At 39.9% G+C, this 15,874-nt stretch overlaps 2 protein-coding genes across 7 annotated transcripts; one reads left to right on the top strand and one right to left on the bottom strand.

The window, feature by feature from the left end:
• The first annotated feature begins 1,665 nt into the window (after positions 1-1,665).
• On the top strand, positions 1,666-12,032 carry LOC136347788 (putative lysozyme-like protein). Of its 6 annotated transcripts, none has more exons than XM_066298086.1 (8): positions 1,666-1,822; positions 6,149-6,251; positions 7,113-7,244; positions 7,318-7,566; positions 8,361-8,600; positions 9,179-9,346; positions 11,217-11,393; positions 11,451-12,032. In XM_066298086.1, the coding sequence occupies exons 2-8, from the start codon at positions 6,168-6,170 to the stop codon at positions 11,514-11,516; spliced, it is 1,116 nt and encodes a 371-aa protein (XP_066154183.1). In that variant the 5' UTR covers positions 1,666-1,822; positions 6,149-6,167; the 3' UTR covers positions 11,517-12,032. The 6 variants fall into 6 exon arrangements, with proteins under 6 accessions (XP_066154183.1, XP_066154179.1, XP_066154184.1 ...); XM_066298082.1 differs by having other exon boundaries at positions 7,318-7,581; XM_066298084.1 differs by lacking the exon at positions 1,666-1,822 and adding an exon at positions 1,869-1,989 and having other exon boundaries at positions 7,318-7,581.
• LOC136347783 (arylsulfatase B) lies at positions 11,983-15,499 on the bottom strand. Its single transcript, XM_066298077.1, has 9 exons — positions 15,075-15,499; positions 14,855-15,014; positions 14,626-14,802; positions 14,276-14,575; positions 14,036-14,215; positions 13,862-13,985; positions 13,667-13,809; positions 12,992-13,259; positions 11,983-12,210 (listed from the first exon to the last, which is right to left on the bottom strand). The coding sequence occupies exons 1-9, from the start codon at positions 15,189-15,191 to the stop codon at positions 12,042-12,044; spliced, it is 1,638 nt and encodes a 545-aa protein (XP_066154174.1). The 5' UTR covers positions 15,192-15,499; the 3' UTR covers positions 11,983-12,041.
• Between the last annotated feature and the right edge of the window lie 375 nt (positions 15,500-15,874).

Here is a 15,874-nt window from a genome sequence, read left to right as displayed (position 1 = left end):
TGCATGAGCAAATAACAGGAGAACCTGTTTTACGTAATAACAACTGTAATATTTGTAATGTATATATATATGTTTTACTGCGGTCATAAAATTGTTACATGAGCTTTTACAATGTACGAATCCGCAGAGGAAACATAAAACTTTTTTTATTTCGGCACAAATGCAAAACGGGCCTTTTTCTTGCACTTTGGCCCCTGGTCACCCGCCGCTCGACATTACAAATGTGCGCAACAACTGGGTTAATACTTTCACACCTCGTCCATAACATCAGACGACTTTTCGGCTTCTTGGAGTAGCCGTTCCTTACGGTTTCAATCACATTTCGCCAGTGTTCCGAACTTAACTCGAACGCGCGCATCATATGATCAAACTGCGCGTCCATTACGCGTTTCAGCAAGTGCATTTAACGCATCAGCTCTTGGCAAATTTGCCGCTAATTGCTCTAAACTTAATTTGTTTAAATGCAATGCGACATATCAAAGAGTATAAGGAAGTTTTCGGCAAATTACGAGAGACCATACAATTTTTTTGGTTACGACACGTTCCATTACGAAACCGCCGAAACGAAAGCAACATTTCCACTTTTTTGTGTTACCAAGCTACGCTTCTTCCACGTTGGATGCAATTTGTTTATAACAATTTGTCGGCATTTGACCTCCCATTCAGCAACAATTAAGATTTGTTGGCCGAATGAAACAACGATTAGAGTTATGGTAGTCGCACAATATTCATTAAAATCGAGCTGAATGTATGAATATAAATAAGGATTTTTGCCTTGTACTGCTTTATCAATTGGGCAATCAACAACAATAATCGTTATAATGAACAGTAGGTAAATCGATACCTTCTTACACCTTCATCATAAAACTAAAAATGAGCAGAGATACGATCACCTCCGTTCTTTGTTGATTAATTAATCTTCGGTGAGTTTCTCGATTAATAACTGTATTGTGAACAGCACAATCCGGATATCGATTAGCGTTGGTTCGGGATCCCCGAAAGCATAACTAAATTAAGCCATGAAATGATCGATAAAATCAATAGATTTGATTGGACCTCCGAGAGCAGAATAGGATTTGGGCCCCATTGTGAAATTACTAAAATCGTCTGTTACCGTGTACGAGAGGCGCTTTCTGAACCAGCAGATGCGAGCAGTCCTGTAACTTCTGAGGCGGCGGTTGTCCTTGTTGACGACTCTTTTGGGTAAAAGAGGACACTTTTTCATGGTTTACATAAATTTCATTGTCGGCAGTTTTTTTCATTTGTGTCCGGAGCAGCCGCTAAAAAAATTCTGAGCCACCTGATCTTCACAAGTCAAAAATTTTCGAGGTACCACCTACATTCCCATGGAACACCTTTTTATTTGAAAGACTACCCTTCTCGTCGTGTTCACAAAAACGTTCATAATCGCAGCTCTTACCCTTCTCGATCTAGAAATTTTTGAGTTATTGAAATTTGTAATGCTCGTGCTGAACTTACGATCAACTCATGCAAATTGTGAGCCGTTCCCGGCACCTCCATGCGATGTTTTAATCGAGCGGCCTCCATTGCAGAACCATCTTCCTGCCATCACGGAGTAATTACATGGCGTTACTTAACCAGCAATGTCGCCGGTAAATTGGTGGTACGGTTTTCTTAGCGTGGTACCCGCTGCATGGTAGTAGGCCATTTCTCTTGGGTGGTGGTTCAAACGAGAGAGAGAATGGTGGAAGTGGTACCATTCGAATTCATTTAGAAAACTGTCTGTTATTCTCCGACAGTTAGTCTTTTTCTCGTGCTTGACCGGAGGAGTGCGTTGCGTGAGTTCCTCCTTTGTCGAACAGTAAGTGTCTCTTTTTGCCCCTCTATTTGGATTAAATATGTACGACCTTGGACGGGTGGTACCGGAAAGCAAAAGTAAAGCTTTTGGTTTCACACTGCAGGTGAAATTAGTTTGAAGAAGCGTGCTATGAAAGTGCTAGTTGATGGTCTATGGTTTGGGTACTGCTTGTATGTGTTTTTTGACCCTTTTTCGTTGTGAAGTCAATCCTCGCTCAATTTTCTAACTTAAAAAACAGAATTCAAAAAACAGTATTTCGCGGTCGTTATGACAAGTGACGTTAAAACGAAAGGAAACTGCGCTTTCTCCCTCCCCTTTAAATAACTCACTGTATCGACAGATGTCAGGTTCGTTATGGTAATTATCTGTAGTTCAGAGCCAAATTAACAGAGGTCGCTAATTACTTTTGCATTCCATAATATTTGAAGTCGATGGATTTCTATTTATGATTTTGCTCATTAAATATTCTCAGTTGCATAAATAGGCAGATGCTAAGCTATTGCCGAAGACGAATCGTTTAACCCACTTACTTGAATCACTCAGAAACGGGTTACCAAATATTATAAATACGTTTTTGGTGTTTATTTTGATGGTTTTTTACATTGGAATTTTCTCAACAATTGAATGAACAGAAAGCGATTTTCATCGTCAATAATACGTAAGAGACCACTTTCTCAGATTACAGTCATACCACGAGAATTTGTATTCATTACGGGTGCGATTCGAAAAGCTAAATTTTATGGACAGTCAGTCCCAAATTTGCCCACAAACGAGGCCGTATTACCGATCAAATGCTAATTGTTCTAGAACCGGCCAGAATTGCCATGAATTAAACGAAATCTACAATGAAAGTTAATTGGTACGCCCCTGCCTGGACAAGAAAAATCCTACGTTTGGGACTTGGAGAAAATATAATAAAATAGATTCGAGTGGGGTGCCGTACGCTGCTTATTAAGTTTAATCTTCCAAACTGGCTTATTGACATAATATTAAATAATTTGATATATAATGTATGTATATCAAGTATATGGAATTAAATGTCGCTACGCATGCACGTTCCTGATTTATCAAGGACAATTTGCCCGTCTGCAATAGCTCATGTAAATGTACGCCACTGGATATTGCTGGTGCGAGAAGCAACCAGTGGCGCAAGTTGAGCCGGCTATGAATCCTCTCCGCTCTCTTTTGGGACGACGACTAAATTCGTTCCTAAGAGGGAACGAATTTAACTTAGTTGTTAGTTCGGGTACGTCCCTGGTTTTCGGACCGTACTAAACTCCTAGGCTTCTTGTTATTAGAAAGTATGTTATTGGGGTTACATCCCTGGTTTTCCATGAAAAATTCTGAGGTAACTCAAAGTTGCTCTGTGACTTTCAAAGTGTAGTACACCCAACATTGTGGCTTGAGCTTTTACAAGACTTGTGATTTTTTTAATACCATTAATTGCTAGCTTCGGTTGTACCATAATTCGGCTACACTCCCCTGGTTTCTTGTGACGAATTCCGCAGGATGAGTTCAGTGGCGTAGCTTAACCGACTCATACAAATGTCATTTTTCCTGCAAACGATTTCAGCCTTTATTCGCACACCAACCCCAGTTAGCGATAACTGCAATTGCACGTGTTTTCGTGATACATAACTCAGTCGCGGACAGAGGTCATTCTAATAAACAAGACCCTTTTACTTTACCGGACAAAGACTTGTGCATACAATCTCTTTATCGTTGAGACACGCCACACAACCAGTGGGCAAATTTGCGCAACAATTTTTCTCCTACACCAATCGATAATTTGGAATTCAATCTAGAGGAAAATGGCAATTAACGTGTTGCCAAACTAACGAAACTTTAATTAAAATAGATCGGCCTTCGCATTTATCAAAATTCCTAATTCAGCCGTTGCTCCACAAATATTTCCTATCGAACAAATCACGTAAACTCACTTGACGCAACATCCTTGATATATCTCCGTTAATGTGATTATGTTAATTATCATTTTTATCATCAATCGAGCCAAATTAATAAACCCGCGACCCTGAATTAGTCCGACGGACCACGTACAAACCCGATTTGAGGCCGTCTGACAAATGGAAATTTCTATTGGGCAAACTTACGTGTATATGACACCTCGGCAAAAAAGTACCCTTGAGTTGAATGTTGTTTGTCGAATGAAAAAAATCGTTTTGCGCGCTTATAAACAGGAATTACACGGTTTATATAACTCGACAATGAGACAAAATGAGCATTGAAAAGTCCCCTTTCTGCCCGTTCTCAGTCAGCAAAGAGACTAAATTCAAAATTGGAATTTTCTCGCATATGTGCGGTAAACAGGTGCGAGAATGAACTTCTGCAAATTTCCACGGTTGGGAACCCCCTAAACACTTCAGTGCCTTTTATGTAACGCGCTTAACATTGTTGTCTGAAATTGCCAGTTTCATTGAACTAATCATAGTCTTAAAAGTTTCCTGCCTACACTGAGCTTGGTTGAAATTACACTGCCAAGTGTCTCGCTATAGCTTTATAATAATACGTTTAATAAATTATTATTTAATAATTCCATCGGTGTGGCAACTTTCTCGCTTGTTGCATACATCGCTCAGGATCATTAGTTCTTAATTACATTACATTACTGATTCGCCTCTGTTGTGAAATAATGGTCATAATGGCAAAAATTGGTTACAACCATAGAGTTTCTAGGTTAATGAAATGTCTGTTCTTCCACTAACTTTTTCTCCTTGTGGTTTCCTTCGAGCCGCGCACCATCTATCGTCAGCTTATGTAGTCCTCCTTGGTTTTGGCTGTTTTCCGAACCCCGCATCTCTCCCTGACCAAAAGAGAGTCAAAGATTCACTCTTCCTCAAGTTATCCTCCTCCGAAGGTTAAAAAAAAATTGATCCTGATTAGTATGTCAATTTGGCAGCCCGGGCGTTCCTTGAACTTTTCGGAGCCCGTTAAAAAAGCATCTTTTCTCTTCACTTCCGCTCTCTTTAGGTCCCTTCCAGCCTCTCTTCCCGTCGTGTACACTTCGTAGATCCTCTCGGGTCCCCTCTAATTGGTCTTTTCTTCCGAATACAACCAAACCAATTAAAACTGATAAGCACAACCCAACGTTAAAAAGCTATTACTTCATAACACGATGCACGAGCACCTTGGAATTTAGTCGTACTATGCAACTGGCCCACCGACCAATTACGAAGCCGCAAGACAGGTTAACGCAATTCGGTTTAGATGTTATCCAATAGTCGACCTCAATGGTTCAATGTTAACCTCTTTCCCTCTACCACTAAGTCTTCGTTTTGACGAGACCGCATTTCGCCTAAAGTTTTCGGTCGTTAAAGTGCAGGTCACATACATAGATGTACCTGCTCGGTTAGTGTTTCAGGTTACTTTCAGGGAAAAAAAAGTTTGAGGAGGCGATTGTGGAAACGAAAGGAGAATCAGTGAAAAGATCAGAGGAAAGAAAGAGCGGAGGCATAAGAATCTGAAGTGGCGCAGTTTTCAGGTGGTTAGTGTGGTGTTCCAAGGAGTTTCCTAAATTTTCCTTTTCATTCGACATTTTGAAATTCAATCTTATTGAACTTGCCCAAAGCGGCCAGTTACATTGCAATAAATTGTAAAAGTTGAAAAAAAGTGAAATGATTCTTGTTTTCGTATTATAGTGAGCAAAAAACAAACAAAAAACCGTCGGTTTCGGTGAAGGTTAACGCTTTGCCGCAATTCTTGTGTTCTGTTATACTTTCACCAGCTAAATGATTCGATTAAAATTCTTCGCGGGGGTCGTTAAACATGCTTCTTCGGAACACGTACATCCAAAGCGATGCAGAAAAATCGGTAGATTTTACACGTTTCGATAAATGGCAACGGGGCGCCGTCGTTTTGGGCATTCTCCCCGCAACTGCATTTCGACTCCGAACTCGGCAAGCGTTGCCAGATCGCGCCGGTTGTAGTTAAACTTAAGGAAATAATTTTTTTCATTTTCAACTAGTAGAACTAACTTTAAATTGGCGCAGAACCAGGTCCAGTGAATTTGAAGTGAACGATAAAATTTCATTCTTCAATTTCATTACTTCGCATTCATTGTACGTGCTTCTGCGCAAACGGCAAAAATTTCAAATTCGAAGTACTCCTCGCAGAAAACGACTCTGCTCTTCAATTCTCAACGATCTTGCAGTGTGAAACACTCTTCAATTCAAAATCACCCCGATGAAGTCATTTTCTTCATTTGTCGCTCTCAGGCCTACTTACCACGTAGACTCACTAAAATTCTATGGAAATCGTCTATGAGGCTGATTGATGGTTCCATGACATTAACCGTCTTTATTTCTTTTTCAGATAACCCAGTCTAGTCATTATGAAGTGGTTAGTAAGTTCCGCGTGTGTGTTTAGTGTTCTATTGTACACTGTATATGCAGCACCGGCCTCCACGGGTCTTCAGGTAGGTTGGCTTCTTCAGATTTCAGGTCCAGATTACCACTTGAAAGGCGCCGGTTTAATCGTCAAAGACAGAAAAATACAGTTTAGTAAATGGACAAGAAAAATTACTGAAATTGCTTATAGTTTCCTTTAAATCGGTTTAAATCATCAAAATTTCGCACCCCTTAAAGTCGTTTAAACATGCCAAAAATTTTAAATTATCATAATTTTCCAATGTAGTCGGTCCCCCCGCTGTGCCTAGTTTCCCTCTAAAATCACAAGGGCACAGCTACACGGCTCGCTACAGAGCACGAGCTACACACGTATCCATTTAAAGAGATTTGAAGACGTTAGTGAAAATGGATCCTCGTACGATTTAATCTGATTTAAATTTCTGCATTTAAGGTGATTTAATCCGATTTAAAAATTATTTCTAAACTCGAGATTTGACTCGACTTAAAACGATTTAAAAAACTAAAAACGTTACTTTTTTTGAGTTACTTTCTTAATCCACCGTTAATTAAGAATATAAATCTGTTTACTTTCAACGCACTAAGTCATTAAATTTTACCTTGAAGGTGGCCAACATACAAAGTGTTTTAGAATGGTAGTTCATGTGAATGACATATTAATATTTAAATTGTCCAATTTGTCGATATTACATTATATCGAATTACAGGGCACAAAATACCCGAGTTAGGTAATCGTCGTTATCATAACAAACAATGCAAACATGCGGATTTTGCAATGAGAGATGGGTTTATACACGTCGCTAGATCACTTTCACTATCACATAGACTTTCCTCGTCCATCTTATTATAGCGCTTTTTTACTGTTTTTGTCCAGTTTGGTCAGACTTAAGCTATTTCAAAAACAACTTTAGGTATCTGCCTCTGCTGGCGGAGGCGGAGGAGGATTGGCGGGTATTTTATCCAATATTGACTTGCCTGGACTGTTGCAGGGAGTGAACAGTTTCGTAAAACTAATAGGGGCGTTCTGCCCTCCCCTGTCTCAGGTAAAATCCGTGATCACGACAATGATCGCCCATCGGTGAAGTTCTTCACACGTCAATGGTTGGGCAATTTTAGGTCTTAGACAATGTTATCCAAAACGTAACTAGCACTGCTTTCCGTGTATTCGGAAGGGTGATTTTAAGAGGAGGGGGGTTAGGTGGGGGTAGTTCCAGCGGAGGTTCCGGCGGACAAAGCGTCAACGTGGTACTGCCCACCTTCCCCCCAGACGATGACTACGAAGACGATGACGGCGAATCGAGCACTGCAGCTAGCACTAGCTCGGCTCTGGCTCTGGAAGCGATAGAGACCTCAACTGCGGATGGGGTAAACTTATACACAGTATGATCGTGTTTGTGTTCTATGTGGATGAAGGATTTATGGTGTCACATTGCCATCTTGCAACGATACTTTGCAGGACTATGGTTGGGTTACGAATTTTGAATGTGTTAATGATAACTTCCTACAGGACCGAGAAGGATTCATTTCCATTATCAGAGCTTTAGGGGATTGTTACCTTGTTCCACCATTCCACCATACAAATAATATACCAGAAAACACTACTAATATTCCTTGCATATGTTTTCATAGTGTTCTATCATGTTTTTCAGTCGCGCTTTTTCGTCTTTTAGAGACTTTATTGCCCTTATAAGAAGGCTCATGGTTCGTAATGTTCCCACTTGTCTAGTCATGGTATCTTTACTCATTCTTGAATTTTCACGTAAAAGAGATGGTCGCTTTTTTCGACGAACAGTCCGGAAAAGATGTTCCACAAAGAAAGTCCTAGAAGTGTTGGTACTGCACCTGTATCCCTTCCCATATCTTCCCTCGTATCCCCCCACATTCTAACACGAAACCTCTTCATCCTTCCACATCTAAAACCCAATGTTTTCATTACAATTTCTCTGTTTATCATTCATATTTTCTTCGTATTCTTCTAACCGAACCAGATGCCCTTAAAAAAATCTCAACGATAGCAATCTGAAAGCTTCAAACGATTTTAACCCGCAGCAGAAAACCCATAATAATTAACATTAACAATTAATTGTGCTTTAGGACCTTAAGGGTGTTTCCCCGTCTATTCCGGAAAATTCTCAACCCGGTTTTTTCCTTTCTTCTAGTCGGAACAACTCGATGACTCAGCCAACACAATCGCAAAACGACACGTACGAGTCGCCAGGGAAGTAGAGTCGGCTAAGGCCGAGGACCAAGTAGGGGCTGAATCCGCTCCTAGTCCCGATCATGACTTGAACGACGTCGACGACCAGGACCGCAACAAGCGGTATTCGCCCTTCGGGGGCAGCGACGACGACGGCCATACAGGGGCGGGTTCCGGCAATTTCTTGTTCGATATTATCAGGGTAAGAAGGGCCCTTTCAGGTGTGTGAATGGTGTTTCTGTTGCGTGAGAGAATTGCCAAATTTGCGCTCGGTTATGAGACCGTAACAAAACTGATTTTATATTTAATTATTTTAGACAGTTAACGTTTACCGGCAATTACAACGCGTTTGGGTTTCCTTTTCATAAGTTTTGCATCAATTTTAACGAGGTAAATTGTTAATTACCGTTGTGTATTGACAAATTTCTTGTGTACGCCCTCGCACGTGTATAACCCAGATTTGAGTTATACTAAGTTTTATACTATGTATCACGTGTATAAGCACTAGCATCAATTCATATATACTACTGTCTAGGCTATGTACTACCATGTAAGTTGTAAATAAATTTTGTATTGTTTTGTTGAACTTACTAACGCCCAAGGACCATGCGAATTTCGTGTTTAACGCAACACATCGTATTAAAAATTGCATACTGAGTATCTCATATTGGCTTTCAAGACAATGAAAATTCCTACTTGCAATAGACCAAAACAAGACAAGACCTCAACCCTCTCCCTACCCAAACCATCTCCAAACCGACTGAGCAATTAAGTGTTTAGAATACAGCGGACAGAGCAGCTAGGACTGTAGGCACGGTCTACAGGATGGTGGCAGGAACAGACAACAATGGGGGAGGTCTGTGGGGGTTGGCCTCGGCCGCAGCTGAGTCTACAAGGTCTTTGGCTACAGCCTCTTCCAGCGTATCTACTAAAGTACTGCCGGCCAAGGTACTGCCCAGCACGCCACTTCTACATCGATTTTACTTCTTCCTGTACATAACGACTTTGACTGTTTCTGGTGGACTGACTTAATTGAGGATAGTGACAATGTGGTGAAGGAGCCGTTGATATTTTCTATTGATGGGTGTATTTAGTACTTAAACCTTCATATGGTTTCTGTGTTTCTTTCCAGAAGTATTCACAGTAGGTTCACACTTCTGGATTAAGAAAACACTTTGAATATTTTGTAAATATCTCCGATCTCTACAATTTTTCCTTCAAGTAGACATATGTATGTATTTGCAGATTTTTGGGGTTTAAAAATTTTGGGATTTATGCATGGGGTTGGTGTACCGACTTTGGGGGTGAGTTCCGTTCAATGGCATTACAGTTGTATGAACGCTTAAATGTTACTCTGAATCATGAAGTGAACTGAACCGTCACTGACTCTCTGAGAAGATTTCGTACCAAACTAACTAAAGCTGCTGAGGGCAGTACTGGAATAGTATAGTTTCAAATAAAGGAAAATGCAATTGTTAAAGAGCTTTTTATTTGATTTTTAGTTATTTGTGATTAATTACTTAAAGGTCGTAGGTGCTAACGCGGACAACGGCAAAAATTCCTTGTTTCTAAAGCATTTCAAATTTTAACAAACTAAGAAAAAACGATCTAAGTTAATGGTTTTTGTATTATTTCGTTTCAGGGGCTTTCGGAAAGAAACACGTAGAATGGAACAAAAATTTATTGTTTCTGGGTTTTTTCGAACTCAAAAAACATGCCCTTAAGTTTTGAGGCGGCTTCCTCCCCTGAATATTGTATGCTTTATTCCTTGAGCAATGGATAACAGATACCTATTAAAATTTGCAGGATTCTCTGCCAAGTGCCAGGGGCGTACTGACCAAAAGACCAATAGTCCTAGATTCAACATTCCTCGTTTTTGAGGCAGCACGAACGTTATTTTTATTACTTTATAGGCTTTTGGGATATTGAGAGCTTCAAACAAACAAGACACTTCAGCGTTATTACCTACACACCCACCGGTTGTGGGAACCTTGAAAACTCAGCACGAAATTTTCAAAATGGGTTTCTGAGTACCTTCAGTCTGAGTTAACTAATATTTCGCCAATCACTGAAACCATGGACGCAACCTGATAATTTAAAGGTGAACCGACTTCTTATAATTCCGAAAATTGGTCCTCCCCATCCATAAATCCAGTAAACAAAATGACTCGCTCAGTTCACTCCGTTCTGGGTGACAATGCAATTTGCCTCATTTCAAAGTGGAACTTTTCGATTTAAACCAAAAATTTAGCTGACGCGGACAACAAGTAATTTGTTATCATTGGAAATATGTAATTAAGGCCGCATTCAGGACATTCACAGCGGTCGAGCGCTGCAACACTCGAGGCTTGAATTCAGTGGTGCTGGCTATTTTCAAAATTCCAACTGACCAACACAACACGCTTTACTACTTTAAACGGGCACTACGTCGAACCGCAACCGCCGCAACGCTGCTGTTGCTTGAATGCCGCCCTCAATTTCTTCAATGGTTGCCATTGTCTCGATGGTTTTTCCATTTTCTTCTATATCTATATTTAATATCCGTAAATGAGAGTAGTGGGCATTCGAATTCATTTAAATCCCAGCGATACACTCGTGCCGCCCCACAAACCGTGTAAATATGTCTATATAATTTGCCTAAATATAGAATAACAAAAATGTTAAGTGAATAAGCCGGTGGTACTTTACATTAAGTAGGGTGAAAGGAACTTGGCTGCATGATTGTTACATAATAATAAATTATATTTGTATATGAGCCGCAACGTTGTTTTAAACAGTTCAAAGCCATTTCATTGGCGTATATTTTTTCATATCTTAGCTGGTCGCTGGATCTGGAGCCACTGAAGAATCTGACGAACACGACGCCGGAGGTGTAGCCGAGTTGGATGTCCAGAAAGCAACTGACGGACACACAGAAGGAATCCCCGGCCCGATAACCAGACTTTTCGTGATCGCCAACAGGGGCCTGGCTAACTTGGTGCAAGATCTGATTTTGGTACGTTTCTGTTTTTTGTGGTTAAAAAGGTGATTAATGGTGTTTCTTCCTCAATAGCGTCTTGCTCAGACCAGCGAAAGATTAGTCAACTTCAAAGCACGTCTCATCACCGCTCTCATTTAAATCAGTTGCCATCCCAATTTTTCTTCGGTACCAGCACTGGAAATTTATCCAAATTTGTCGACAGAGCCAGGTCAATCTTTCTCTTTAGGAAATTATTTATCGAGTACTTGGAGCTTTTGTAAATAGTCAAATTTCTAATTTTTTTTCCAATCATCTTGAGCTTGTGCCATGCAATTGACCCGCAAACTTGAGCTCTCTCTTCAGTTCAGCTGCATGGCACCAATGGCACGTTTTGAACCAAAATTGTAGTATGTAAATATTAAGCTGAACAATTGCTCATGTTGCGTCATGACCTTATTTTTGTATATATAAGAGATTGCTTTTCCAAAGTGTCCTCACTTTGCGTATTTCCTAGCAGTACTGTAACAGAGTGTACATAAAATCGAGATCGCCTTTCCCCATTTGTGGTGAAATCAGTCTAAGGTTGTGTTTGTTAAAGGTTTGTAGAGTGGTTTAACAATGATAATAATGTAGGTATTTTGTAATTTTATTATTATTTAATAAATTAAAAAACTATGCGACAGTTTAATTATTCGCGACGACCTGGGGGGCACCAAAATCTCCGAAATTGGTAAAGACATAGTTCCAATACTTGGGATTTCCCCTTGGGTCCAAGGGCAAGTTTCCAGGGGGCACAGCAGTGGCGTTGTACTTTTGGAGCAGGCTCTGCAGGTCTTTGACAATATCTGGAAACCTACGACAGCCAGTAAATTCTTCACATTCTACATCAAACCAAAATGTAAACGGAATTAAGTCAAGTCCTTCTGGACAGTATTCTGGGGAAATTCGAGGAATTGAGGATTTAAGAAAAGAGGTCGCAAGGAGTAACATTTGTTTAGTATTGTTCAGTATAAGTTTCTTCGACGATCTAAAAGCTTCCATGAAGAAAAGCGCCCTGGACTCTTACTCGAAATTCTTCAAAAGTGATGAACTCCTCCGGCCCATCAGATGGCCCCTACTGGCATTTTATCGTGTTACAAGAAAAAATACTTTTGCTGAAAATCAATTTGGAGTTTTACCAAAGGTGCCTGCTCGGTTATTGGGCGACTTCGGCGACCTTAACGCGAACGACGCGATGTTCTTTATATCCAAATTAAATCATATTTTACTAATGCAATTTTTACGTATGTAATAGAGCATCACTTCGTACGAACATTTACTTCGTTCCTATGAAATAAATTTTCAAATTTTGTCAGTATTTTCACGTGAAATTTGATACTTTTCATAAAGAAATCCAGGGAAACGCGGAAATGGCATTGATACTGACAACCGAAGCACTATTCTTTCGTGTCCAAAGTCTTCTTAGCAAAAAGCGTCGCTTTCGTATGACGAATATTAGTGAAACTATGTGTGGATTTGATTTTACTGAATTGGGCATTGGGTTTGCTTGGACTTGCAAATTTCAGTGTAGATATAATAGAAATAAAAATACCGAGCGAAACCAAGAAAAACGACACGTTGTTGAAGAAACATACCGATCAGCGATGTTCTTATATTCACATGGATCCTCGGCGACATTGAACAAACATGCAGCTTTCACAGGATTGCATTTGATTTTCTCCACATTTCCACAAATCACCGTAGCCTCAGTCCTAAGGGTTTTGATGATTTTCGCATTGGCCAAACTGTTAATGCCCTCCAGAGCTCGTCCTGCTGAACTCTCCTGGATGAGGGACACGTTGTAGGTATTGTCACGGCCTGACGGCCCGTACCAGTTGTCCCATGCCGCATTATAGGTTGTGCCTGTGAGATTAAGTAGCGTGACATGACAGAGAGAGACTAGATACAAGTCCCTGACTGGGCAATCTACATATTCAGGACACATCTCTCCTAGACTTAAATTGTAAGTTGGGCCGGAAGGCTGCATAGACTCTGCTTCTGATATTTTATTATTTAAATCCTCGCTTTATTGATATTTGGTGAATGCTAATGTGCCAAGCTTTCGTGTCTTTAAAAGCTTCTTTACCTCTCTACCCTATCAAATTTGCCTTCACCGAGTGTCAAGAAAGCGAAGCTTGAATAATAAAATTTGAGCAGTAGTATCTGTGTTCAGCTCTTATATTGGAGAACATAAATGATAATTTAAATTTATGAGAAACATGTCCTGAATACGTAAAAAAACCTAAATTATTATTATTATGATAATACACCTTGAATCAGTTTCATGGAATTAACAGTGAGCGCTGCGTTTCCATAAATATCATCAATATTGTGAAGGATTTCCGTACGAGGAGACTCTGTATCCTGAGATAAGGCGTTCCAGATGCTAATCCCATCCAGACTGGATAAATTCCTAAAATAATTTTAATCTTATCGCTGAACAGTTCGCTTCTTAGACAACATACGTAGTAGCGCCAGCCGCTTCTAATAGCGTGGGTAGCCAATCAGCTACTTGCATCAGTTGACTGGAAACTCTAGAATTTTTCTCGATTAGACTGCTCCAAATAAAAGCTGCACCTCTAATTCCCCCTAAAACAACCTTTCAAATTCACTACACTTATTTTCAGCTTAAACCACACCTTCCCATAACGTATTCTTAACCCCCTTCAAGGGGTAATTAGAGGCTGCGTTCAAATTGAAACTTGCAGCCGGCCCTCCATTATCACTGGTAAAGACTATAACGCTATTTTTGAGCATGTTCCTGCCTGATAATGCTTCCACAACCGCTCCGACCGATTTGTCAAGCTTGCTCAACATTGCTGATCATGTTTCAACACAAATTTGTTTACAGCTAAACCACACAACAACTACTTACTCACCGGCAAAGCGTCTTCTCTTGAAATCCTTAATGTCTTCAAATATCCTGACCTCCTCATCAGGGGCCCTTAAGGGCTCGTAAGGGTTCCCTGAATGAACCGCTGCATGTGCCAGATATAGGAACAAGGGTTTATTGGTGTCATGATTTTTGATCAGCCTCACAGATTCTTCAGTGAAGATGTCGGTGGAGTATTTGCCGTGCAGATCGTACGCTATGGACATGTTTCTGCGCATATCCAAGCCCCATCCGGGGTTTTCTACTGCTGTATGATCGAAGTAGTCTTGATGTCCAGTCCAGTATCCTGTAAAGTTCGCTATTATAAGTAAAGAGCAATAATTTTTAACTGCGTACCTAAGTGGGACACAAATCCTCGGTAAAGTGGGGTATATTCCTTCTTCCAAGAACCTAAGTGCCATTTTCCCACAATCCGATTCACATAGCCCAGTTCTTTCAGGTACTGAGGCAAAATTTTTTCGGTCAAAGGAAGACCTCGTGGTTCTGCGCCATAGAGAACACTGTGTTGCATTCCTTTATAGAAAAATTATGGTTATATTCAAAACTTTAAAGAAGTTTAACTCACCTGTATGTATGGGGTATTTTCCAGTCATAATCGCACTTCTCGATGGGGTACATATCGGGTTCACGTAGTAATTGTTCAGTATTAGCCCAGAATAAGCTAGGGCATCAATGTTGGGTGTGGGTATTTGATTAGACCCATGAAACCCCACATCGTTAAATCCCTATTAATGTTAAATCCCTGTATAACTCACTAATTATTAAAATTTAAACAATATTAATACCAAATCGTCTGCAACAATAAACACAATATGCGGTGGTGTTTTAGTTGCGGATAACACAGATAACAAGGCATTTCCACTTATTAACAGTAATAATAGAGACGATCTAAAAGGCAACATGTTAAGCTTTCAGTGGCACGGAACTTTATACTTAAACGAGCTTAAAAGGTCCCGGATTTATTATCTTTTCTCGGGTCATTAATACACTTTCTTGCTAAAATGCACACGAACTGAATACCAAATTTACTGCTGAGTAAACATTAGTGGGAATTTATGGAATATATAGATGATGTATGGTCTCGAAAATGTTTGTACTGATCTATCTCATTCAAAGATTATAACGTATAATAGGGGATTGTGTATTACTAATCATCACACACTTTGACCCTTAAAAACAGCTCTTATTAAGTATGAGAAAGAGCAGTTAACACAGCTGAAAAATCAGATAAGAAAACTCATATAATTGCGGCGCGCTTTGATTGTATTATTGTGTATGTGCTTTAAGTTGTGAATTAAAGGAGGAGACAGCCTGTCCGGGAATTGAGAAAATATAATTCGTAGAAGTCTTAATTAGTAGGCATTTTGTGTTGGGGAACCAAATTGTACCTCGCCAAAATGTCAAGAAACTTAGAATTTAAATAATACAATTTCAGAAGTAGAACTCCTTCGCCTTTTGATGTTTAAAAGAGAACATCTGGATAAGGAAGAAGTATGTATCCTAGATTTATTGATTGTCAGTTTCCCACACAGATGGCGCTCATAGTTCTCATAGTTTTTCAATATATGGTCAATTATTAAAAAAT

The sequence above is a fragment of the Euwallacea fornicatus genome, chromosome 30 (genome assembly GCF_040115645.1).
Source record: "Euwallacea fornicatus isolate EFF26 chromosome 30, ASM4011564v1, whole genome shotgun sequence".
In the NCBI taxonomy this organism is placed as follows: Eukaryota; Metazoa; Arthropoda; class Insecta; order Coleoptera; family Curculionidae; genus Euwallacea; species Euwallacea fornicatus.
The sequence above is the reverse complement of the archived record's forward strand: the minus strand, read 5'-3'. Positions and strand labels throughout refer to the sequence as shown.